Source organism: Pseudopipra pipra, chromosome 6 (genome assembly GCF_036250125.1).
Source record: "Pseudopipra pipra isolate bDixPip1 chromosome 6, bDixPip1.hap1, whole genome shotgun sequence".
NCBI classification, from domain to species: Eukaryota; Metazoa; Chordata; class Aves; order Passeriformes; family Pipridae; genus Pseudopipra; species Pseudopipra pipra.
The window spans coordinates 23,094,264-23,121,823 of record NC_087554.1 but is presented as its reverse complement, the minus strand read 5'-3'; the positions used below and the strand labels follow the sequence as shown (position 1 = coordinate 23,121,823).

The 27,560-nt window shown below is 39.1% G+C and overlaps 1 protein-coding gene across 1 annotated transcript in view; it reads right to left on the bottom strand.

Moving 5' to 3' along the window:
- The window catches only part of HSD17B12 (hydroxysteroid 17-beta dehydrogenase 12), an 85,243-nt gene that overhangs the window by 12,204 nt on the left and 45,479 nt on the right, over positions 1-27,560 (bottom strand). Inside the window, exons 4-7 of the mRNA XM_064657802.1 lie at positions 20,606-20,716; positions 15,875-15,939; positions 14,845-14,889; positions 4,865-4,899 (exon numbers count right to left, since the gene is read on the bottom strand). Coding sequence (XP_064513872.1) covers positions 4,865-4,899; positions 14,845-14,889; positions 15,875-15,939; positions 20,606-20,716 — 256 coding nt within the window. The remainder of the gene's footprint in view (positions 1-4,864; positions 4,900-14,844; positions 14,890-15,874; positions 15,940-20,605; positions 20,717-27,560) is intronic.

The window sequence follows — 27,560 nt, the reverse complement described above, 5'->3', positions numbered from 1 at the left end:
AATTATGGAAGATATTCAGTGGACACAGAAAGTAAGAGTTGTTTTACAGTTGCATTACAGTAACATTGAAGGTTATAAACAATAATATTTTGTTAAAGATACAAGAAATTAGCCACCATCTGCTCTGCAAAGCAGTTCTAAAGCATATGCAGGTAGGACAGAAAGACTCCTGCATTACCCAATACAGACTGATTTGGACCATGTCTATTTCTAAGACTAGTTTTACCTAAAAACCAGACATATTTAGTGCTAGGTAGAAAAAAGAATTTTTTTAAAAGTTTCATGCAAATTAGGGCAATTACACTGTTAGAAGGTGCTATGAGACAGTCCAACATAGTGAAAGACACGTCTCTGCTTCTTCCTACCCTGTTGTAAATTCAAGCCAGTTTACCTGAACATACTAAGTATGCTGTGTTTAGTGCAGTGAGAACATTCATGCAGGTAGGCACCACACTGCTCAGCTCCTACAGATTTACATGTGAGTTTCTCATCATATGTGTTCATCTAAGTATACCCTATGCCACTGCTGCCACAATGATTTAAGTAACCATCCTAAAAACAAACAGTAATTTAAGTGACCATTAAAAATTAAAGCAATATAAACACTTTAGAAATCACGACAATAGATTCAAACCAACATGGTTTCTGCCATGATATAAGTGTGAATTACATCTGTGATTGATTTGCCTCTAGGAATGAAATGGCAAATGTGACAGAAAAGAATAATTTCCATTATTCAGGATTTCAGACACCTTTGCCAAAGTTCATTGTATTTCTCAGTGCCCTGCAAGCCTTGGTTGGAGAAATAAAGTAGTAACGTGGATCAAAATACGTAGCATAGAAAACATAAGACCACAAATTAATCATGAATTTTCAAGACAGCCACAGATTAACAGTGGATGCTAGAAGTTTTTCATATCAAGACAGGTGGTGACTGTGGTATTTATTCATGAGCTCAAATGGAGATCAGCAGTCAAACGAGTATTTATGCAGTTTTTAAGATATTACCAGATTGGAGAATACTATAAGGAACTTTTTAAAGAGCTTAGGCTGCTTTGTGAACAGACTACAGAATGGCAGATGAAAAATCAATATTAACAGTGCATCAATAACCGAGAATGCATACTAAAGAAAATAATGCAAATTAATCACAAATCTTGTGGGTCTCCAACTATCCCCTCCATGAAAAACTTGAACAAGGAGGGAGTTTTTTTGTGCAGCAGTCACCAAAACTAGCCAAAGAACAGAATTCTGGGAATGGCAGGGATAGATCCTTCACCACCACCGAAATCTTTATCACAGTCTACAGAACATTTTTATCCCTCCAAATACAGTACAAATATTAAGAACCTGATGATTTAAGGAAGGGGAGGAGAAGGAAAAAAAAAGCCACCCTGATACATTGATTTACTTATTTAAGAGACTATTAAGAGCACCCATGATAAGAGTATACAAACTAATGAATGAAAAAGATCAAGATCTTGATTTATCCTCTCAGCATACAAAAGAAAGATGACACTTATTTAAATGAAAGACTGAAATTTAGATCTGATAAAAGAAAGCGCTCTCCCATATTCAGACTATGGGACTACTTACCACAAAACTTAATTGAGGACAAAAGCTTAATAGGATTCAAAGAAGGATATGCATTGATATGGATAAAGATGAGCCTCATGCTTATAAAGCTAACTGAAGCTTTAGAAGAGAGGCTGGCATTCAGAATGTAAGTACAAGTCTTGCAGTGTCTGGCTAGACTGCAACTTTTGGCAGGAGTCGTGACCATCAGCTAGATGGAGTGAATTAATGGTTTGATCTAGTGAAGAAAATCACCTTGGAAAAACAAAAAATTAATAGCAGCCTGTTGCAGAAGCTCCATGTATTGGTCTCTCTGAAGCAGCCAATGCCACTGGGGGTTTTGTGGTTTGTATTTTGACTTTTTAAAGAGAAGAGTCCTCACCTTAAACGCCTATAACTTAAAACCTCCAGATAAAATGCAACTGAGAAGCACATGTGTAGGGGGAATACTTCCAATTACTACAATTACTATTTTGCTTCTTAGAGGAATTGCAGACGAAATGTTTTTAGGTCAGGATCTGAAGAATTACTTGAGAATCAATGCGGCAAAAATAAATTTTGGCTCCATCTAATTCGACTGTGCAGTTAATGAAAAAAAAAAAAAAAGTTGGTTAAGATGAACAGAGTCAGGCCCACACCCTCACACCTCCTATCATTCTACCTTAAGTGGTCCAGCACCGGGGAGGCTATATTTAGCCATCTCCCTGTTGCTGTGGCAACCAGCGCCTGCTCCAGCTGCATGCCAAGTGGAAAGAGCAAGCTTCTTCTGTAATGTAATTATGCACTTGCTACTTCCCTGGCAATAAATACCATAGTTTGGTATTTGTCTAAAAACAGTGAACTGATTTTCGGTGGTGGTGGCTTTTTTGCTCCCAAAGACATCAAGCCTCAATTTTCAGTTCTGTGAATCCCCCACGTTAGACAGTAGCCTGAAAATTTACAGAGGAACTGCTCATTTAAGTGTAATAGAAAACTGCAGATTATAAATTGTCACTTTAAGTGTTCAGAGCACAGGAGAAAAGCCACAGCAGAGAATCTAAATGCCATTACCAGAAGTGGCATTCACCTAATGCTGCTTTGGTTATTATAAATAAAAAGACACACCAAGATGTAGCTTTATGTTCTCTTATTAGACCTGGATGCAAAGCATGCGAAGTCTGCTCTATGTTTGCACTTCACTTGTAATATACTGCCATAAAACTAACATTCAAATACACAAAAGTATGCACTAGAGATAGCTGCAAGATGCTAAAATGTGCTTTGTCACATCTATCTACTCAACATGCTATCCTCCTTGAACAAGTGAGGAATAACAATGAGATTCTTAGTCTAGTTTATTCTTAGAGCTTGGAGCTCTAGCAAGCCCATGGTCCCATGTGAGAAATGTATGGTTGACCTAAAGAGCAGCTGAGTACAGCTACAATTCATTCATGCCCTTGGATTTGTTGGACATCCATGTCCTCTTATGGTTACAGACTGTTAGTTGTATTAATGGCCTGTGAGCTATGACTGTGCAAGAGCTGGCAGCTGCAGACATTGCTTCTGTGCACTGCAAACCCAACCAACTTCACAAAAATCAAACAGAAAATGGAAGCTTTTTCAAATATTTTTCCCTGGGACAGAAACCAAGGCCTCATCCAAATGGAGCAGTAGTTTAAAGGAAAAAGTTCAAGATGTGTACTTTATTTTTTTAACCACTATTAACCTTTTTTTTTTCAGGATTTTTGAACATTTATCCTTGGGATCCCTGAGGTAGTCATGCAGTTAGGAGAAGTGAGAGTAAAAATGATATGGTGTGCTCAAGGGCAGTCAGAAACAGAAGTTAGCAGGATAGTGGTTTGCTGCCTTTCATTCAAATCATCTTACCTGGGTTGATAACAGAAAAACATATACAAGTAGAATATACATCATTCTCTCCTGAGAAGCTGAAGAGATCAACTCTGCCAAATGGATAGCTACAACGTTTCTTTAACCAAAGAAGAAACTGAGTCAAGAAACTGTCAGATCTCCTAAGTTCCAGAATCTAGTAAGGAAACAACACTAAATCCCTTCAAAACAAGAATGGTTTGGTCATGTGGGCACCTTCAGAGAGCAGTGGTTTCACGAAAGGCAAGTCCCTTTATCTATCATTAACAGTACAAGGACAAGGAATAACTTCTGACTTACAAACCCTGAGTAGCTATCACCACTGTTCTATAATCCTCATCCTTTATTCCAGCTTCATTGGGAAATACTACATTCCTGGCCCTAGAGCTCAAGTCTTGGGTCTTCATTTCTAATTCAAGTTTCTTTAGATGAAATAAACTTATTCAAATCTCTTGTTTAACTAAAAATCTAAGCTTGCCATCACCCTGACATGCTAGACACTGACTCCCATACTGACCTCTAGCTCTTACAGTTTGTACTCAGGAAGAAGCTTTGTTTTAAATGTGAAACATATGCTATGCATCTCTGCATCACTTGAATAACTAAATCTTGGTCTGCAATGAAGATTCCCAGGCAGTGGGATGACACAAAATATACCAGTTTTTTTTCTTCATCTTTACCAGATTTGGAGGTTTGCCCTATATATATGCTCTTCCTGCCATATTGGTTTGAATGGTTCTACAGAGTTTCCTCCAGTATTGCGATCATAGCTCAAACCTGATCCAGGGTAACCCCCAGCAAGCCAGGGCCAAGCACTGCAACAGAGATGGCCAACAGCCAGGACAGTCAACATCAGTTAGAAAATAGCCTGGAGGGACTAAATGGAAACTGTGAACCTTTTAATTTCACCTGGGAGCTAGCTAGGAAGTCAGCACACGTCTTCCGTGGAGACAATGGTGTATTATTTTAAAGAGCTGGTCTCCAATTCTACTTTTCCAAATGATCACAGACTTTCCTCAATATACCTCCTACTGTATAATGAGAACATATTCTTTGCATCCATTTTACTTACAATGACTTAGGGAGAAATAGCCTTAAGAAGGTTATTCCCAGGAACTGTAACCACCCCCTCAGAATAGCAGGTTGTTGAGTTAGTGCTGATGAGTCAGACGGGCTTTTTAATTCTGTTCTAAAAGGAATCACCACAACAGTGGAGAAGGGAGAGGAAAAATAAAAAGGGAATCGAGTGGAAAAGGCTTCCACCGTCTGATGATTCATGCACCATCAGCGTGACTCACCCAGCAATACTCTGCCATTAAAACATGGAGACTAGGCTGATTAGTCACAGTAATGAATTTTTCAAGAAAGGATTCTCCCCTATAAATAATGATGACTTTGTCTGGATAGTGTTAGTGTGACTCACCTTTCCAGCATGCCGGGCAGCACCAATCGTGTCATCTGCAAAAGGAAAACATTCGTGATGGCTGAGAATGCAGACACCAGACAGCCAGAGACCGAGGGAAGCCTCCCTTCCTCCCAGAAGCAGCTGCCACCCCCTCCACCCCAACCTCGGCTCGGGGAAGTAGAGACCATACTTTGCGTAGGCAGTTTATTTTTATTCCACCTGGATAACTTTGCTCTGTCAAATAGTATGTGCACTGAATCTGGTGAAACCATCCAGCTAGTAGCATAAGAGTAAATAAAACAAATGTCTTCACCACTCTGAAGCATTCATGGCCTCTAAAGAACATTAAAACGCCAGAGCACTACAGTATATGTACTATCTTTCTCTCCTCACCGTAAGTACCAAGACTGACTAAATTTACCACCTATGCCAAGACTCAAAACAATATCCAATACATTTTAGCTGGGCTTACTGAACTGCTGAGTTTAGGATAAAAATATATTATGGAGCAGCAAGAGCACTGGACAGAACTAGTGAATATAAGTTTCCTACATTACATGACCCATAGAAAATACTTAAGACCCCAAAACATTTTTGCTGACTACACAGATGTTTTTACACTGAAAAACCTACACCCCCATAAGGAAAGTAGCCTTGCAAACCTCCTCACTGCTCTGGAAGCTCCTGCCTCCATTATGACTCCAAGCAATCTATCTACAAGCTGGTTGAAGGATTCTCTAGAACAGTAATCCTAAAACAAGCTTCCTAGTTGCAGACAGAGCATCTCTGACAAGGGAAACAAACAAGCATCAATCCAAACTTGGACAAAATTTTAACTAGTGTAAAATAGTTAATTTGCCTGCTACTAGTTACTACCATCCTCAAATACATTTTAAATCCAAAACTTCTGCCTTTAAGAAATAATGTCAAAGTTCAGCTTCTGCCAAATACTACCCTGCCCCCGCTAACTCTTTTAATGTCACCTCATTGACACCAAAGACAGATCAGACAAAAAATATAAATTGCTACCATTTACGATATGCAAAAGGTGTTCCAACAAAGTTTTTGAGAATGCAGTGAGGAGGGGGCAAAAAAATACTAAAATCAGCAGACACCAAAACATAATGGTACGCCCCCTGATACTAAATGACCTTGATAAATTAAAACATTGAATATTTGAATAATATAGGAGGAAAAACACACACACAAAAGAAATCAGCATATACAGGCACACAAAACACCTGTAAGCACTTATATTACAGAGAAACAAATCTCATTGCAGCAAGCTATTGGTTTTACTATCACCATTGCATTACCACTTACATATGACTCAATTTGGGTTTGAGGTTTTTTGTTTGTTCTTATTTTTACATTATAAAACATACCCTTTTAGGAATAAAGGAGAAAAAACACAAAAGAAAACAACCTCAGTTGATTGCAGTTGACACACAAAGAAAATGGCAGAGAAGGGCTGTGTTTTGCATTTTATTGGCATTTCTCCTTAGAATAGATTCTGCCATCAGCCACGCTGCATGACTGTTTTGATAAGGGATTGTACAAGTAGGAGCTGAACAGACCTTACTTTCATGAAGTCAGCTGCTGACACACTTAGCTGTCAGTACTGCCCCACACATCAAACTAAGTATTCAGAGCTGATAAGCACCACCAAGGAAACAGATCCGATGCAATATCAAAAAAATATCTAGCATTAAGTTTAAACATACATGAGCTTTTTCATACGCTAATGCATCAAAAGAGATGTAGAATCAACTATTTATTTTAATGCTAAAGGGTAAAGAATGATTTGGGCTGATTTTAAGACTAGTTCAAGACTGGAAGATCTTTTATCTGATACAAGTTTTATGATCTCTTCCACAAGTCCCTTGGTAAAAAGCAGCATACTGGGTTTTTGCCTCTCAGAGCAGTGTAATGCTGCATATCATCACTACAGATTGGCACATGGACTTGGTCTGAAATTGCCTTCCCTCAGGCAACCCATAAACGGTGTAAAAAACCAGTACACAATCTCCCATTGTAATGCAGAGGGGACCCTCACAGTTTGAAACTTCTGTTGTAAATCCACACAAATGCATTCATGGTCTAAATCCAAACTGCAACCCACCAAGGAGCTCTAACAGTTTATCATGGACGTGCTGGTTACTATTGATATCCAAATGAGAGCATAGAAGAACATGCTACAATAATTGGGGGGACTTACACAAAATAAAAAACTATGAAGTCTCGCCACCAACTGGGTTAAATGATTCATTTCTACAGTTAAGCCGGACAGGCAATCAATTTTTTTCCCCCTCCACAGAAAAACACTGAGGGTAAAACTGGATTTCATAGTCAACACCACTTCCATTTGTTTCATTAAAATTAATATTTTGGGGGAACTTCAAAAATCTGTGAAATAGGGCAAAAACTTTTTGCTGTCAGTATTTTTACATCTTGTGATGTGTGAAGATATATATATATATATATGAACATGTAGTATCTTTATATACAGAAAAATACGTGTTTTTTTTTTAAAGAGTAAGATAACAGAAGGTAGATCTCTGAGTCAGTCTCACCTGACCCAGCCAAGTCCACACTCAGAAAGCACTATTGGAAAAACACTGGCAGGGTATTCTGCAGCAATATTCCAGCCTGGCAATTTTATACATTGTACACACACGTGAAATATTTCCAGCCTTAATTAAAATAAAACAATAAATAGCAGAAATGTAGTTTTACCACTAATAACGGTGTCCATATGTGCTTGTATTGCATGACCCTTATCCTAAACAGCCAAAGTGGTTAACACCATTGTCTCCAACAGCGATAATCTCAGACATGCCATTATGAAATAGGCAGTTAAAAACCAAAAAACCAAACATCTAGAACTAGATAAAGAATCCAAATTCTAGGTAGGTCTGGTTTAGAGACACCAGTTCTGTAATGGCATGTATTTCATAAATTGCAAAGCATTCCAAGTCTGAGTCTATAGGAATTAGCATGTAGGATGTCAGAGAACTCTATGGTAGTGTTTGTTTCTCTGAAGGCAATCTAATAAAGGAAGAAGGAAGTGTCAAGAAACCTAAGGGAGAGGCTGGGAACTACTCTAAGAAGAGTGCCATCAGTTGGCGGTCACTGAACACTCTTAGGCTTCCTTCACATAACCATTTTTCTGAAGGAATACTACTTTCCACAGACATGTGAGTGCTACAGTCGAAAATGTGAATGTTCCCAAGACTCTGAAGACTCAGGTAATTCTAGACAAGTAGTTATACACTAGGCTATGTGAAAACTGCCAGAATATCCAAAACAAACTGTTTTTTTCCTTCTGAAACTTTGCATTAGATCAGAGTGAGGCATGTGTGTGTGTGCATATGTGCATCTGAGAAATTTGTTCAGGACAGTCTCCTCAACATCAGAAATTGTTAATCTCTGAGATTTAATACAGTCTGGCAAAAATGTTTAGCACACAACCATGAAGCAGTAGTTGTTGCAGTTTGTTTATTTTTCAATTATTTAATATATACATATAGAGTTTGGGGTATAGTTCCTTTGGTTTGGAGGGCTGCATTATTTTTAAGCCAACTTCTTTCACATCTAACCATCCAGATCTCAAGTTCCAGGATGCTCAAAGCAAACAGCTAACATAAGGTAGAGATTGATTACAGACCATTTCAATAATCTTTTACAGGCAGCTAACATTTCTTGATGTCCCTTTATCTGCAACTGCATTTATTACATTCCTGGCCAGCATCGGTTGTATTGTCCACTCTTCCTCACCAAACCTGTCTTCTACCTTCTAATTTTGGAAGAAGTAACACCATGTTTATTCCAATGAAGGAAAGATTCCTACTTGCAAATACAAAAATGCACAGACTTATGGCTGGATTTATGTTCTAAAGCAGGTGCTATATTTAAAAGCTGCTATTAGAGGACTAACAAATAGTTAGAAATTATAACCATGTATTTCCAGGTTTTTCTTCCAAAGAAAACCTCCCATTCTTAAGTGATCTCTGTAGTCTTTTCTCACTCCAATCTAAGCAATATCTCAGAAGCAGAGCTTAGGGAAAGAGTAATAATGTGTAAAATTTTTAATATCTTTCAAGTGATATTCACTCAGACTACTAAAATACAGTAGGAAAAGCTGAGGTAAATATTTAAAGTCATCCTTCCTATCTTATGGGCCACACAACTGTTATACAAAGCCAGAAATCTAATACCACAGTTGTATATTTAGAGACAAATCATTCTATGTTATGACTGCAAGTCATTCTTTCCACTTCAAAAGGGTATAATGATCTGTAATTAGGGCTGTGCAAATACAACAAAGCATGAAGCTACAGAACTTGGACAAGTTTTCTGCTTTGTTATGCAGCTAAGAAGCTTCCCTCATTCACAAATCTGGGGTGAAATTATAACAACTCAAAGCAACATAACTTTTTAAAGACCAGCAATTCCCTGTAGTGCATCCACTCATGTACAAAAACATCATTGCTACCATAAGATAATTTAGAGTGCCAGGGCAAAGGCACAAGTTCATAAATGCACACAAGTTCATAAATTCACTAGCTGTTTAACCAAGAGTTAACTGGCACCATGCATATGCTACGCTTGCCTGCAGAGACTGAAAGAGCTAAGGAACTGTACTCATGCACTGGTAGTTAAATTGATTATGAGACCTATTCTCAGCATCTACTAAGTTTTTTTTAAAGTGTCTCTCTTGAAAAAATAACTTCTTAATGCAGCTCATACCCCAAGCCAAACAAGAATCATTTATATTTGTAAAAACTAGCAAGTAAACCTGATGTTAACTCAACAGAAATTCACACAGTAACCCATGTGGACTGGACGTGTCAGGGGCACAGGACATACAAGGGAACTATGAATATAAGATGCTGCATGCCGTGCTCATTATCAGACTTTCTTTTAAGCAACAGTTTTAGAGGAGAAAGTTTTCCCTATTTAGATCCTCTAACTTTCAGATTCCAGTTTAAAAGGGAAAGCCCTAAAAATAGCCATCCTTTGCCTCTTGCCCTTTACACAGGAAAAAGACTACTCAAATAATAAGGCTGAACCTTCTCTTTCCAGAGGTGAAATATGTATTTGTGTCAGCCCCAAATCTACAGAAAGCTACAGAACTCTAGGATTTCCTGAACTTCCCCAAGTTACTTGTACTTTGAGGAAAAATCCCTAGTGATTCTCTGACTATTGCTGAAAAATATTTATCACAGTTACATTTCCCTTGATCTGGCTTTCTGTGTTTCACACTCTCAGGTTAAAAGTCATCAAGTTGGGAAAACAAAGCATTGAATTTCTCCCTCTGGACCATCTGAATGATATTCATGACCACCTTCACAGAACACTGACTCCTTTCCCAAGTATTGGCAACTGTCCCTCTCTGTTATAAACTTGCATTTATGTACTTGGCTAAATCATCCTCCCACTGGGGGGAGAGAGAGAGAGAGAGAAAGAGAGAGAGAGAGAAAGAGAGAGAATGTCATTTCCTACTGCCTTTCAGGCTTATTACTCCCCAGGCTTTTCCTCTTTCTACACACAGGTTTGCAAAAGAACATCTGTCTTCTTTCTCAAATACACTAGTTTCTTCTCCTCCTTTCAATTTTATATTGGTTGTGGGTTTTGTTGTTGCTTTCTTTCCTGAACTCACAGTTTCAGACTTTGTAGTAGAGTTTATACCCATGTCCTGCCTGGGATTCACTACCTGGTATAATTCACCTCTCACTCCTCCTCCATTAGGAGGGCAACTGACACCAGATACCTCAGTTCAACATGAATTATTTATGTATTTTGAATTCTAAAGAAAATTATAAGCACCTCAACTATGACGACAAAAATCCTTGATGTTGTAGGCCTATTAGCCTTTTGTATTGACACTCAGTATAAAAAATGAGTAAGGTAATCAACATGAAGATTACCACAGACACCAAGGGATGTACATATATATAATTTACTCTCCCCCTTCCCCTGTTAATGTCAATTTCCAACCAAAGCCTGGCCTGCAGGTCTAAAATTTACATTCCCCCACAATATAATAGCTCGCAAACCAATTCAGCTCCCTGCTTAATCAACCACTAAGCCAGTACTCCTTCAACTATTTAGTCCTGCTCATTTTTCAAGAGAACACAAGTTTATGCCTCACTCCCCATGCAATTAGCATATTGCAATGCTGCAAACAGAAATAACAAACTTGCAGTTCCTTACTATACCAAGTATCTCTTGGAGCTTCCAAAGGATAAACAAGGATTCCCTGAAGTATGTGAAACTATTCTCTGGGCTCATTACCTACCTGGTTTTTTCCCCGGACAGCAAGTCTAGCACCCTTGGCTTTCAGGACATGAATCCAATAGCCAAACCAAGTTTAATTGTTTTCCCAAGTGAAACTGAAGGCTGTAGCACACAACGATGAATTGACACAAGAAGATGGAGTTGATACAAAGGAACTATGACTAGAAACTACTCTAATTTTGGTTTTTCAACACTTGCTGGTTAGTGAAAAAACCCAAGGACTTTGACCAGATATTTTACTCAAAGCCATAAATGTTTAGTTTGTCTCTCAAAATACGAGATATCCAAAAGTTATAATACAAACCCATATTATGTGAACTGCCACCAACAATCATTAAAGAAAAGTTCTGCTATTTATCCCTCCAGAAGCTTGACATGATATTATGACAGGAACCATGAAACTACACATACTATGTTGTCTTCTTCACCATTTATCTGCCAAATCAATCCTTGTATATGACTGTATTAAGTATCATGCTCTCCTGAGAAAATACAACAAATAAAAATTCTTCATTCTATTTATAGCATCATGAAGAGCCTTAACACTTCTTGTTTTGTATACTATATGAAGACCAAAATAGCTCCTGCACTGCACATCACCATAAAAATGTGATATTACCCAGATTGCCTTAAAAGAATCTACTGTGGGGGACAGGGTGGTGTTTGGTCAGTTTTTTTTAACCAGTATTTTAAAAGATGTGAACGTGTTTCAAGCAGTTTTACATTTTACTGTTTCAAGCAGTTTTACATAAGCTATCACTTATCTTCAGTGACGTACAGGGTGCTTTGAAAGCAGATCACAGTAATCAATACTTCATGTCAGACTGAGTGAGCCCCAAAATTGCATGACTAGGTTCATGGGTGACCTAACCCAACAGTGCTCTAAGGACATGATGGGAGAAGGCAGCATGGAATATGATTTGGGAAAGACATGCGTTTAAAAGTTCTGACAGGAAATAAGTTCTCAAACACCTGGCAAAATTCCATTTTATATATTTTACAGCTGGGGAAAGCATTAAAAAGCAAGACCAACAAGGTTGATAATTTTTCCTGTGAGGTGCAGTCTCTCAGTGCACCCCTTCTGACACACTGCATATCCCCTAGGAATGCAAGGAAGAAAAAGATGGATCAAAAAGCTAAAGGGCGAGAATTACCCTTCAAAATTGCCTATACTTGTGTCAACAAAACTGACTTTAATGTTTCTGCAGAATCAAACTGTGCTGAATATCTTGACTTTCCCACTTCAAGCCTAAGGAGTGTTTCAGCCAGAACTGGAGTTATTTGACATGCATGCCAGAGGAGTTCTGCTCTCCAACAGGTGTTGCTGAAGGCACGAAGTGCAGGTTACTGAGAGGACAGGGGCTATTGTTATCTTTTAGGCACTGAGAAAGTTTGGTCCAAAAGGCAGAAAGTAGGTGCTCCGGAACATAACAGTACCAGTTATATGACACTTCTGACAAGGATCTGGTGATATTGTGGGCAGAGCCTGGGTACCTGTGGGTACTAGCAAAACCTGCCCTGCCTCTCCTGTACCTTCACCCTCTTGCTTGAGAACTCGGTGTTCTTTTCCATCACAAACTTCATTTTTCTAATCATGCAAGAAGTGAGAATATTATTATTGTTTTTAAACACTTATAGCCCTGGATAAGAGATGGTATCAACCTAAAACACTGAACTAAATATTCACAGGATTACATCCTAAAAATCTAAGTGAAAGATATACAGACCTTTCCAAAATTTACTTTTTCATACCACAATTCTCTAGTTCTATGGGTTCTCCTGAAAAAATGTCTTACAGATGGTACATATCTCTAATGTGCTCTTCTTCCCAAAACAGTAAGCATCTGGCATGCCTACTGTTTAATTACACAACAGGCTCATGCAGGAGGAAACATTTTCAAGCATGGAATCCTATGCTCAAACTCTGTATATATCCAGTAGCGGGAGTTGTTCAGAGTCAAGAAAAAAGTTTTCAAACAGAAGGAAAAACACACAGCGAGTAGATCTTCAGTAAGTTTTTATATGTGCAAAGACAGCCACATTAGAATCTTAAGAGGCTGAGAGGATGCAAATTTTACAAGAAACTGTATGACAATTTTGTTAAATTGTTGACCAACATCGATCATAAACATGATAACCGAAACCATAAACCAGCATTAGTTTACTGTGGAAAACAATATAGTCCAGCTGCATCTCTGGAACTTTAGGTGTATACTGAGTTAAACTATTACTCTACTCCACTATCTTCAGAAACATATATTAAATTAGTTCATCTGTAACTTCTCTAATAAAATGCTCCCATGAAGACTGACACCCTAAATTCTTTTATCACTGAATAGTGCACTCCCTCTGCTGGCACAGCACAGATCTCACACCTTAGCAGAGGCATTCTTCTGATTACACTAATCTCCAAGAGGTCTATGAATGACAAAACTTCTTCAGGTGATGCAGCTCTGTTAACCTAAAAAAAAGTCCACTAAATTACTTCCGTAAGAAAAAACTTTCAAAGGTGCCTATTAATAACTGACTTCTCTAATGAAATCTCGCAGGGTGCAACAAGACACCATGGGCCACAATTCTTCTCAATCAACTAAAAAATCTGTACTTGTCAGGCTCACAGTCATTTTCAAAGTGAAAGGTTTCTGAAGACTCATTTTACAACAAGTAGTTTTAAGATGTTAAAACACACAGAAAAGTAGGAGTTCACAGTAGCAAGCTGACATTACAAATTCAGTCATGCAAGAGCTGCATTTTCACTGTTTGCCTATGTTTTAATAAAGTGTGAGCATCTTATTAAAACCTTGTTTTAAGAGGTGCTGTGTCCCCTTACAGAGGAACAAAACACTCGGAGTTTAGACTCCCCAGAAGCACAGTACTAGATGAATTCAGTACTTGACCTAATCAGAAGAGCTGCAAGAAAGTAAAATCTTTCAAGCCAGCTTTGAAACATCAAATATTTTAGCTTGGAGGCAAAAGGCTAACCCTCAGCTAATGGAGATACAAGTTTTGTTATGCATAAGAAGGTTTAGCAGTGAATAGTTACAAGGAGTTTCATCAGCACTCACTGGAAATACACTAAGCAATTCCCTGTGTCATGTAAGCAGCTGCTATTCCCTCCATCCCTTTTAAGCTTTGACTTGAAAATCTCATTTTTGAATGGGCCTCATATCAAAAACAGGAAAAACAGCCATATGTTTTAGCCTGAAGTCAAGTTGATTTCTTCTCAATAATCAGTTTAAATATCAAAAAGGAAGGTAACTTCTAAAGTAAAGTTAATGCATGCTTCTGTGAGTTTGGTTTTCCTTCTTGCTCACATATCCCGCAGAAAATATTTAAGTGCTTTCTCACTACAGTGCACAAAAATCTTATGTGTGCAGAGATAAGGGCTGCCCACCCCAAGAAAAAGATGGAAGGGGAGAAGAATGAACGATTTACAAGAAGGGCTAGAAGAACAATTGTGAAGAAGCATTAAGTGCTATTTTGTGTACATACCTTGCTCTTCCAAATAGCTAATAGGCATCTTTGCCACAAATTATATTCCACACAGTCCGATATGACACTAACAACCTCTGGGTTTCTCCAAGATGAAAAGTAAACCTGTGGTCTAACAGGTGAAAGTAATTCCCTCAAACAACTGAATCTGTTTTCTGGTTTTGAACGAGGATATCAGGAACAAGTGTAGGTAACAGGGCACTTACCTTACAAACAGACATGATGTTAATGTTGACCATTTTGTCGATTGTCTGCAAGAAAGCAAAGTTTTAGGGTTTGCTCATTTTAAGTTATTTGATCAGTATTTATACACCCTCTCAGTTTAAGTGCTGGGATAAATTATTCACCCTTATCCCTTACCTTCCTGTTTAAGTATCAGGAACAGTGATAGGCTTTCAAAGCAAAGTCTGTGAATTGCTCTTGGTCAAGTTTCATCTCTGATTAGGGATTCAAACTAATAAAGAACATGTATCACATTGACACTATATTTCCTAACCCTATTTGCAACACTTATAAACTTCAATAAATTCTTATATTTAGATATGTTCAGAAATGAACTACTGTATTTTGCTCTTCACCATTTCATAGCAGTGTTTTAGTGACTTAAAGTTGATTCATCAAGTTAAAAACAGGGACTTCTTTTTTTTTGCTAAACATTATGAAGCTTATTTGAAGGTGATTAAGCAGAAGACACAAAACCACAGTGGACACAGTGATCTATGGGTGTTTTGGAAACAAAATCATGCACCAGTGAAATTGTTCATAAACACAGTTTTCAGTGTGTCCAATACAACCAAGATTGTCCCTACATTATGAACTGCCTAAAACGGTCATATTTAAGTTTCCCAAGCGATATGGAATATGCATCTTCCATCCATGAAGCTGCTTTCCTCTCTTCCCTTCAGTCACCTATGAACCCCCCACCACAGGTTAAAGGAGCTCATTAGAAAGTCAGATGAGACCACGGACAGGAGCAGAATTCAGATAGTCTGAATTCAGAGCACCTGTCTGAAATAGAAATGAAGCAGCAGGGAAGAACATGTAAAGAACACCACCAAAAAATAAGACTGCCATCATCTGAGTTGTGTTATGCTGCTTATGTAAATCTCAAAGCTCTTTGAACATTTAATTCTAATCAAAAAACCTTGTTATGTGGGTCCCTTTACCAAACCTAAATACTTTTGCCGTATCTACTTATCATAGTAGAACAGTAGAAGGTACCACAAAAGCACTTACCTTATCCAGCTCTGGAACATCAATAAAATATTCAGGGTAAGAATACGACATTCCCACATTGTTAACTGAAATAAAAGCATGAATTAGATCACTTGGATGCCACCAATTAATGATAATTTTCAAACAATACCCTGAAAATGTTGCATTTAAGACATTCTATTCCTACGTTTCCTTAACTGTAAACATACTTGTACACACACCAGTGGAATTCGGGAGCACATTGGCACGTCATTTTAAATGTTAATTCTCCAGTTGTTTAAAAGATGACATGTTTAGCACCTCGCACTCCGCTGCTTCCCATAGGCTGCTTCCCTGCCAGAAACGCCAGCGCACATGTGCGGGGGCACGGGGGACTCTGCGGGGTGTCGAGCCAGAGAGCAGCTCCCAGCGCCAGGCAGGACAGTAGGTGAAACTGTGTCCCATCTTTTTCTATAAATACACATATGAAGTGAAACAAGAGACACACAACCCCTCCCTCCCGCCGAGGGGAGGGTGCGGAGGGGAGCGGCTGGCGCAGTGCGCGGTCCTGGCGGGAGGTGGCAGCAGGAGCCCGGGAGCGGGACGGGCGCTGCCCGCGCTGCCCGCACCGCCCGCTCCCCGCGGCGGGATCGGGGGGATCCGCCGCCTGACGTGGGGGACACGCTCCGCTCTCGCTGCCTCGTAACACGGAGATTCACCGCAGGAAACCGTGGTCCCCGTCACCCCCAACACCTGCGAAAACTTTCCCCTTCGGCAGCGTTTGGAATTCACCGAGAAGGTACGAATTACTTGAACCTCGGAGGTTTTTTTTCAGTACTTCAGACTGGCACGGTTTTATTCTTGGACATGAAACCAAAACCCGCTCTTAAATCCCAACCCAAATGGGGGAAATTCTACTTCTGTTCGAAAACAGTAGTGCTCTGCAGCCTCCAACTCCATAAAGCACATTGATATGGAGACAAAAAGCAGCAACCAAATGGGATCTCCGCTTCCTAAGTATCTGTTGTTTATCTTACGCAAGTGAATCGCGTGACATGTGGTTGCTGTGGCAACATTTTACATTTATATAGTATCTTACAACCCAGAGAATCCCAAAGCCTATGTATGCTCAACAGCACTGTACACCTCCAGGCAGGAGTCTGCACTGGGACAAAAAACGTCCTCAAAAGGCACTGATGCCTTTTTTAAAAAATAAAAGAGCCCCTACACCCGTGCCCAAAGCTGTCGCAGCCTAAAAGAAATTTAAGTATCAATAGGGACGCAGGATGTGCAAGAAACAAGCAGGAGAGACTCTGGCCAAGTGCACCAACTGCATTCGGAGATTCCCTCAAGTGACAGCTCTTTTAGTCCAGATCTTAGTATATTTATGGAAGTTTGTTAGTCATGTTGTGTGCTTCGAATTTTTAACTTTTAGATAACCTTTAAAAATTGAGATGAGGAATTGAGGGAAACAGAGAGTTGGCAAATTCCCAGCAGACATTTCCCACATTTAGAAGGAGTGAAAAGTTTTGAAAAGGAAGAAGATCCAGTCTTGTTATTGCCAGAGTGAACCAAATTTTTTTACTTCTTTTCATCCTAAAACAAACTATTTTTCAGTCCATCTCTCTGGAAGGGATTTTGGCTATGAATTGTGGCAGGGTTATGGGACTAACCTCGGTAATTCTCTCCAAAAATAGAATATTTACATGATTCATGCTCCAGAGAGTCACACAAAATTCACACCCCTTACTGCAGATTGAGTCCCAGATACACGCCTATACTTTCAGCAATCATCTCTGCTACAAGTTTGTAACAGACCATTAACAAATCCGTTTTGGGTTTGTACCACCATATTGTAACTAGAAAAAAAAACGGATAACCATAGCATAAGATACTGTCCAGCTCAAACTCCTTTCAAGAATCACAGCTATTTAAGAATGGCAAAAGGAAGATTTCCCACCTCTGCTTGTTTAACATATTGCTGTAGCTAGCACATGTTCGAAGTCACTGACAGACGCTGTTTTGAACACACAGCAAAACATTATGCAAACTCTTTTAGCCTTCATACGTGGGTGAGAAGAAGCTTCCAAATAAGAAGTTTACAAGGATTTCAATCTGTAAGTACTTTAGTTGGACTCTGTGCAACTACATAATTAGAAGCTTGTTCTTGAGCAGTACGTTTGGAGACTCCTTTGTCTCCAAGTACAAGGTTAAAAAATAATCAGCACCAATCACTGACAACTGTGCTACCAATGCTTCTCATACCTACAGTTCCAGATGAGACCTGAAAGAAGAAAATATGCTGGAATCTGAGAACTCATCCCTTATGGCTGTTCTCACTTAAACCCATGTTTTCCCTCAGACGCCCATGAAAAACGCAGCTCAACAAAAGCTATATTCTGGGTTGCAACATATACTACAGAATTTAAAATACAAGGCACTAAAGCATGAAATTAATTGTCATAAGAAAATTAAGACACTGTCTTTCTGGAGTAGCCATCACCTGTGTTTATAAATTACATTGGCCAGTGGTTTCTATTAATAGAGCTATATCTGGGGAATAGAAAAGACCTAAGTATCATGTAATTTGGTCATCTTGAGCACAAGATCTACTAAAACTGCTAGTGATTAATTAGAAGACAGGTTTTTGTAAACCTGCACTGACAGCGGCTGCAAGAAAAAAAGTGGAGGAACTCAACTAGAGAATACGCAACTCTAAAGCATTTAGTTGCTATTTTTACCACGGTTTTAGTCAAGGTGCTCACGCAAATAACAGCAAGAACCAGGCTCTGCTTGAGGAACGTGCTTGTTTTCCTGTAATAAGCTTACAAAGAATTTGAGACACATACTGCTTTAGTGCCCACTTTATGCAAGACTATACAAAGTCAGATTGTCATGATTTTGTACATCACCATAACCTTATCACAGCCTAAGAAATAATAAAAACCTTTCCAGTGTGGATATGCACCTCACACAGTAAAAGGTTTGCTGGTGTTTTGAGACATTTAAATGATCTACTATTCGCAGCAATTGCTTCGTGACAGGCAGCTTGCAAGCCTTACATTCCCTGAGTGGATTTTGACAGAACAGATTAGAACATACATTAATTTCACTCTTCAAATTTTTTTTGGAACTTATTTCCTTCAGAAACAAGAAACAAGGCATTCACAGCTTTCTCACAACTACTCTTTACACAGAACACATCCTTGGCAGTAGAAGTTACTCCAATGGTTTTGAATTTTTACAGCAATTAAATACTGGATGTCCTGAGTTGTAAGTACTCAAATCCGCCAGAAGAAGTAGAGAACATTCTGGGCTTTATCCTTTAACGTAATTTTTAATTGCATTTTTATATACACTATTTTCTTGAACATTATGTTCAAACATTGTAGAACAAAATTCACCTATTAGCAACAAAGTTCATATAGTATTGTTTTGAAATATGCTTAAAATACCCCACAGTTCTAGTCCCAATTACTGCACTTTGGGTTAGTAAAATGAGTTTTGAAGTGAGGAGTATTTTATCAGATGACATACACTAGTAGATGTCTGAGCCATGTGACTTTTCACATGTTTAACCATCACAGGTTCTCATCTATACTGAGTAACCACAGAAATACAGGATATGCACAGGTACATGTGCTTCCAAGGGAAAAAACAGTAACCTGATAAGCAACTGCCTTTACCCCACTGTTCAAAAAAGATTCAGGTAAACTGCCGTTATGTTTAAACTCTTCTTAGCTTGTGATAAAACATCTTTTTGATATCATAGTTCTACATTTGACAAAGTAGCTGGAGGGATCATCTTGCCTTTTCAAGGACTCCCACACCACCTACGTTCCTGCAATACAACAAACCACACTGAGGCACACTAAATTGAGAAAGAACCGCAATTTATCAACATGATCGGAATACACTTAAAACTTTTGAAGCAGGAGACAGTTACTTGATGTTATACTGTAATGATTAAATTTCAACAGCTCTATAATTAAAAATTAACAGTTCTCCCACAGGGCTCTACTCTGAAGTTGAATATCTCCTAAGCTAAGTATCCGAAGCTCGCTTATGTTCTATGATGGCATTAGGTCATAGAATCATAGAATAGTTTGGGTTGGAAGGGACCAATCCAAGTTGGTCCATCTAGTCAACCCAGTTGGTCATCCAGTCCAATCCCTCTGACATCTTCAACCAGATCAGGTTGCTCAGAGCCCCATGCAACCCAGCCTTGAGTGTTCCAGGGATGGGGCACCCACCACCTACTTGGACAACCTGTTCCAATGTTTCACCACTTTTCTTCCTTATAACTAATCTAAACCTACCCTCTCTTAGTTTAAAGCCATTACTCCTTGTCTTATTGCAACAGGCTCTATTAAAAAGTGTCCCCATCTTTCTTATAAGCCTCCTTTAAGTACTGAACAGCCACAATAATGTGTTCTTGGAGCCTTCTCTACTCCAGGCTCAACAACCTCAAGTGTTCAAGTCATGGTGCATGCAGTCGTAAGCTAAAGGACCTTTAACAATCACAGAGTAACACATTGAAAATATTCAATAAGTGTCACAATTCCTAGAAAGTAGTCACTCATGCAAGCACCATATCACGTATTGTGTCAACAGCAAGCTAGAAAACATATCAAGCATACAGCAACATAGCTTTAGTCAGACAAACAACAGCTTTTGTGAACTAGTTTCAATAAAGCTCAATATGGGAAAAACGTATTGCGCAGGCCAAGACGAAACATCAGTATGAAAGATTTAGAAAGATCACATACAAACCTAAAACACCAATCTCCAGGCCTTCCAATCCTGCTTTGATTCTACTGTAAATATCTTCTCTCTCTCCAAAGTCTGCCACAATGACTTTTGTTTCCACTTTGTACTTCTCCTCTAGAAAAAAAAAGTTTATAAAAGTTTAAGTTTGAAATAGTTGAATTATCATTCAAATTTTAAGACTGTATCAGTTATTAGGTTTTACAAAATATTATTTTAAGTAGGTAATATTACACATGAACATTTTTACCTCTGCAACAGAATTCCTTGAATTGTAACATAATCTGTGCAAGAAGTTTGTGACATTAGCTACTTTTGGTGAGAATATAAATTCTCAAATGATTCAGCACATTTTGTTTGTAAGGGACAATAAAGATGGTAAGAAAGCAAATTATACAGCTTTGCACAGAATAACAAAAATGGAGAAATCTGAAAACATATGTACACAAGAGTGTTTAAGTAAAGCTTGACAAAACCACTTTTTCTTAACTTAAGCTGAATGGCAAATGAGTTGCTTGAGACCAAGAAAAAACAATTCTTTATTGCCCTCCATTTCCATTCTCACTTCCGTTCCCATAAAATTTTTTTAATCTTTTAGCTTTTTGAACATATATCAAAAAGGGAACACGTGGGTGAACAAGAGCAGACCTTCAAATTTGATCATTCCAAAATGCTTCTGATATGCTATCATCTCCAGCTTTAATAGAACAGAGAAATGCATGTAGCCAACTACATTTTGAAGTAGAAGAAAGCAAGTAGTAAAAATACTTCACATAAAAAGCAACTCTGCTTCAATCAAGCTAAATTACATTGAATTAAAACCAGTACAATGTCCTCTCAGACATCAAAAGAGCAGAACGGTCGGCTAACATCGCAGCATCTCTGTTTTGCTGCACCTGACTCCCACCCTAGCATTCCTTAAGGGACCTGTGTACAGCTCAAGAAGGATTTTACAGCACTTTGCCCCCCAGAGCCATTCATAAAAACAGTGCCATGTTAAAGGAAAAGAATCATTCACAAAAAAGGTTAGAAGCAGCCCGATTCCCATGATGCTCCTTCCCATTCAAGGGAAAGCTGCAAATCCCATGATCCTGCCGTCCATTCATGCAGAATCATGAATCTACTGAACTCTCCGGTTTGCTGGCTGCCTCCCCTCCCCGCCACAATATCCCTAATGGCAGATTAAATTATTTCTGCTCCTTTTCCCTCTCCCCATCCTCAACCTCTTCATCTCTCCTGAACAGCTGCATTGTTTAAAAATCCCCTGAGAGATGTTGCTATGTCAAATGACGACGTAAATAGCATTAAGCCCCTACTGCAGCAGCAGTCTTGTGATCGCGTCAGAAGAAAATCAAGTTCAACATTTGGGGGGGGGGGAGTGAGGGGTAGAAATGGTCTATTTTTGAACACAGCTGTTATTATGTGTAGCACACACATTTGGTTTTTTACAAGACAGAGAATAAAGGGCAACATCAGAGGCACACCTAATACATTCAAATGGACTGGGTGGGCAAAGCCCAAGTCACACACATTTTTAACTGTTTTGTGGGATCTCCAGCTGTCTTCACTGCCACTCAGATGCTTCATGAAATGCAAGTTGCTTAAAGGACCCAAACACCACTCTCACAAATCTGCTCAGTTGGTACTGTCCTTTTTATACTAAACACTCTTCAGTAGGATTGTTACTAATCTATCTTCAAAGCCTTTTGAAATCACTACGGGGATACTGAGAGGACGACATAAGGAAAAAAAATCAGAAGACCTAATACTATAAATAGAAAAAAATTCTCTACTGTTCATATAAGACCCTTCTTCGAGCCTTTAGAAAATTAGCAAAGAGCCATTACATTTAAGATGCAAGCAATACACCTATAAAAAGCTGCAGCACCCTTTGTGGGCAGAGGGTGCATAGTACAGTGTATAAAAACGTGAAAGGAGAAGACTGCCTACTGGTATGGCCAGAGGACAAGGTCTTTGTGAGGTTGCTCACTGCAAACATGCAAGGCTGTCTTGCCCCAGCAGATGCCACCTGCTGACCAAACCCTCTTTCCCCATTTCAGGACAGCTTTCAGGTATTCTGTAACTTCTGCATACCTCATACTCTGTCCCAGAACCTGTGAAAAGTGGGATGATCCACTACCTCAGAGAAAAGAATACAACGGTTCCATGTAAAATGACAATGCAAATAGCATTAAGTCATAGAATCATAGAATCAGCTGGGTTGGAAGGGACCTCCGAGATCATCAAGTCCAACCCTTGATCCAACACTGCTGCGGTTACTAGACCATGGACTAAGTGCCACATCCAGTCTCTTTTTAAAAATCTCCAGGGACGGAGAATCCACTACTTCCCTGGGCAGCCCATTCCAATGTCTGATCACCCTCTCTATAAAGAAATTCTTTCTAGTATCTAACCTAAACCTCCCCTGGCACAACTTGAGACCATGCCCTCTTGTCTTGCTGATGGTTGCCTGGGAAAAGAGGCCAACCCCCACCTGGCTACAACCTCCTTTCAGGTAGTTGTAGAGAGTGAGTGTCACTTCTGTGTAAACTGAAGTCTAGTAGTCAGAGCACAAGGTGCAGAGAAGAACAGGTGTGCTCTGCTCTGTATAAAAAAAGGAAATGGGAATTTCATTGATCTTAAGGATTAAGATCCTCTCAAACAGATGGGCTAGAAGAGAGAGTAGAGCACACTCCTGTTTTATCTGCCAAAAAAACTCTGAGATGTAGAGTAATAGAGAAAGAAGCAAGCAGGCTATGTCCTAATCCAGAATATCTAGCAGTGTCTGGGCTATTGGTGTCCAAAAGAAAACCTGAAACCCCTTAATGGAGTTTTCAGTGTGAGGACCATGAGGTACTCGAGAGCCACAGGGAGTGAAAGCCAGTTTTTGCAGTCATAGCCAGAGGATCTGAGAGAGCTGATATTACCTGCCAGCATGTCCAGCATTCCTGATGATATTTTAAGAAGTGAATCTAATGTTTTGTCTTTGGAACTGGTACTTCAAATGCTCCTTAGTGGGAGACTGAATATTACAACACCATGTTATCAATAGTTGTGCAGCAGTCAGTCATCACCTACCCGTGCGATGGGAAAGGAAACTCAGTAGATCTCCTTCACAATTATCAACTCTGATACACCAGTGTTTTAATAGTCTCATTTACTAGAACACTCAAGTGAGATCAGTATTGACCCTGCAAATAAGTTTTAACCTAAACATACACATGTCAAGTTAATTTACAGGGTCTGTATGATCTTAGCCAAGACCTCTGGTAATTTAGCAAGACAGAAACTGTGAACAACAGTATCCTGGTAAATCAGTAAAATCTTCTGCCATCACACCATCATATGAGAAATGAGTTGTTGTCCATGAACAAAGCCTTGACAAAAACTTTTTCACAGCTGTAGGAAGGCTGAATGAACCAACAGTCACAATGGTGACAGAGCAGGATGGTATAAATGTTGTTCAAGAAAAAAAGACAAAGTGAATTTTTGCAGAAAACATTGGGCTGGGTTCTTTCTAAGATCCAGACAGCAATCCAAGAACACAGTCAGACTGCAGAGGCAGAGGCATGGCACAGTCCAACACAGTCATCATGCAAACAAAGGCAGTACATACAATACACATTGGAAGGCGAATGAAAAATAACTGAAAAAAGTGCCTGGTTTTGCGTTGCTGGTAAAGGACTACTGACTTCCTCAGGCATGTTCCCATTCTACACATTCCTGCACAATACAAGATGAGACAGTCTGGAAACAAATATGCTATTTAGCTACATCACACCATCAGAAGTACAAACACTTTCATATATAATCCCTTGAAGGACTCACTACCTTCAATATCCTCAGAAGAGGACTGGAAATAGTGTCTCAAACCTTGGTTAAGGTGCAACTTATTCAAAATAAGCATAAAGACACTTAAACAGTCATTCCAGGTTTTACACAAACACTGTCAAATGTTCATGGAATCTTGTGCAAACAAACTTTATTAGAGACTCAGTTTGATATTTTAAAATCAGAAACTAAATTGTCAATTTCAGGAAATTTATTAAAGCGATATTCATGCATTCATACATGATTTAATTTATCAACAGTTCACCAGAAAGGAACATCTATTCTTATACAGCTGTGACATAGATGCTTACTAACAAATGCAAGACCAAAGGCTTCATCTGCTCTTTAAGGAGGCCCAGAGGAAATCTCCATTTCTACCTTACGTTGGAAGCCAAATAAAGTTAGTTTGTAGCCAGCAGGATCCTAAGTGAAAGATGCTGCAGAACTGCTGGGGGAGCAGGGGGAAGGCAAGGAGTAATACTCAAGGAAAACAGACTGGTGGAGCTGGAAATCATGCACTTCAGCAAGCAGGCACAACAGAGGCAGCAGAGAACTGAAGACAGAAAGGTAGAGAGAGGACAACTAAGCAGCAGAAAGCACAAGCACACCAGTACCGTCCTGAGGAACAGCCGACAAAACACAATGCTTACCTGAGTTCTCATCTAAGATGGTTAGTTACAACTTCACAAGGTGAAGCAAAAGCTTAATTAATTCCAAAGGCCAGATATGTCTGATTTACAGGAAACATATCCAGTGTCTTGCAATGTAAGAAAAATGCTAAGCTAAACTATCAGGCAAAGTAGGGCACACCTTTGCTACTAAAATGATTCACATGCAAAGTAGCACCATGTTACCTAGACCACTAGAAAAAAAGGACCATGCTGGAATTTAAAAAAAAAAAAAAAGGTGGAAAGTTAGAAACTACATTAAGCTACAACCTAAATAATGACAAATAAAGAACTGTAAAATGGCTAAAAATCTTCAATTTTTTTTTTTTTTGGAAGCTTGCAAATAATTCAAAGCAGCAAACCCCCTAAACTGAAATCTTGGTTGACAGGCTAAGAAAATGCTAAGAAAGTTTTCAGACACACAAACTGGGCTTGAAAGAAGGTTCCCCCAGAGGAGCAAGCTTTGTGTACTTTGATGCAACAGCAAACACACACTAATCTGGTGGTCAGGAGAAGTAGTTCAGTTTACCTGAGTTTACCGGTGTCAGTGTTCATGGGGTCTGTTGTACAAAGTCTCCTGCGAAACAGGAAAACTACAAGACCATCATTCCTAATAAAATGACATTAGTTCTTGAACCACCTGTTTCAAAGCAGTTTGCTACAGCAGCTTGAATTTGCCAAGAACATCAAAATAAATCCAGTCAACTTTGCAACAGAGAGGTTCAGGATACAAGGCCCACATTGTAAGCAAGTACTGGAAACAGTTCTACCAAGATCAGGGAAAGTACATTAAAAACTCTTGCTAGAACTCAAGCACCTCATCACATTACATTCAAAGCCTCACATAAATATTGCCATCACAGTGATGTGCTATAATGCAATGGCTTGCAAAAACATAAAGGAAGTCTCACTTGGTTTTTAGCTTCAGGATGGCCAGAGATGCCAGCAAAGCAGAGATGCCAGCTTCATTCTTCACAGATAAGAGGAAAAATTTGTTTAAGTGAGGAGAATCAACTACATCCACAAATAAAGATGCCATCTCTCCAGTATCACTGCAGTGGCAAAACTCATCCTAATCCAGCACCCAGTCTCCAGAAATAGAGTTAGTAACCTTTCAATATAGGGTAAGAAACTGAGAGATGAAAGCAAAACATGAAAACCTCCTGTTTTTCATACTGTATCTATGAAGGACAGAGACAAAGAAGAATTTAAGACTATGGAGTGGCTGCTGATAGCTCTACAAAGTCTTTGGCTGGTCTTAAGGGAGAGCCATTCCTTTCGGGAATGTATCCAATTTGGGAGTTTCAGAGTTTATAGAAGTAACTCACAGTGTCATGGATGAATGGAACCTGTTTTCCAGAAGGACCAAGTGCTTTCAGACTGTTGATAGCAGATTGTTATTACACAGTGATGTATTCACCATATAGAAGTGTGTTAAAATCAGGTTGGTATAACAAGAGCTAGCCTTTTCTGATCATTTTGAAGGGTGTAAAACTCTGAAGCTGAGTACTGGTAACCTAAGGAATAGCTAAAAGGAAGCTCTGTTGCACCTCTTGCAAAGGAATGGTATGCTGTTTCCACATAGCAGAAGATCCCTGCCTACAATTTACCAGTACTTGCTATGTTTCAATACATTTTTAAAAGCAGGTGTGTATGCACATTTGGTCAAACACTAGGGTCAAACACTGCTTTCATTCAAGTATACATGCAAGACTTCCAAGGAATTCCTTACATGCTGCAGTAGTTGCACATGTAATCTCATAGATACAGCTTCCTTAAAAATAGTGAATATTTTAAAAAATCCAATCACATAGAAGTATAGAATGGGTAAAAAAAAATGCCACACTTTATTAAAAATGTTACTATTCTGTTAAACAACTTTAAGTTTCGATACACAAACATACACAAGTCAGTTCCTCACTTCTCAGCTTTCAAAGTCCACATGGGAGAAGATGGCTCTCCAAGCCAAAGTCCACAAATCCGTGAGCCACAGGGGCATGTAGGTTTTTAATGTGTATATGCAGAGTGTTACTACAAAACATAGAAAGAAAACACACTTTGTTAATCCTTGCCTCCATTTGCTCCCCTCTGGCTCCCATTACATCAAAATATATTACAATTTCTGAGATACACTAACCAAGTCAGAAAAACATTCTGAGCAACACACAGGATCAATCAATAAGCCCATTCACCCAAATATTATGCTCAACATTGTAAGCTTTCATAAATCAAGCTTGTTCTAATTACAAAGCTAACTAAAAACACGAAATCAAGCAGCCTGTGAAAAACAGCTGCAGAGGCTGACAGCCAGGGGGGCTGCACAGTCAAGTCATTGCAATGTTTCCAAATGTCGGCGTTATTTCAGGCAGCAAGGCAGGCACAGCTCTGATGCTCCCCACGCACACCCCCTCACCCCAGCGCTGCAGCAGCCCGGGCAACACCAACAGACACTGCACGTGTGG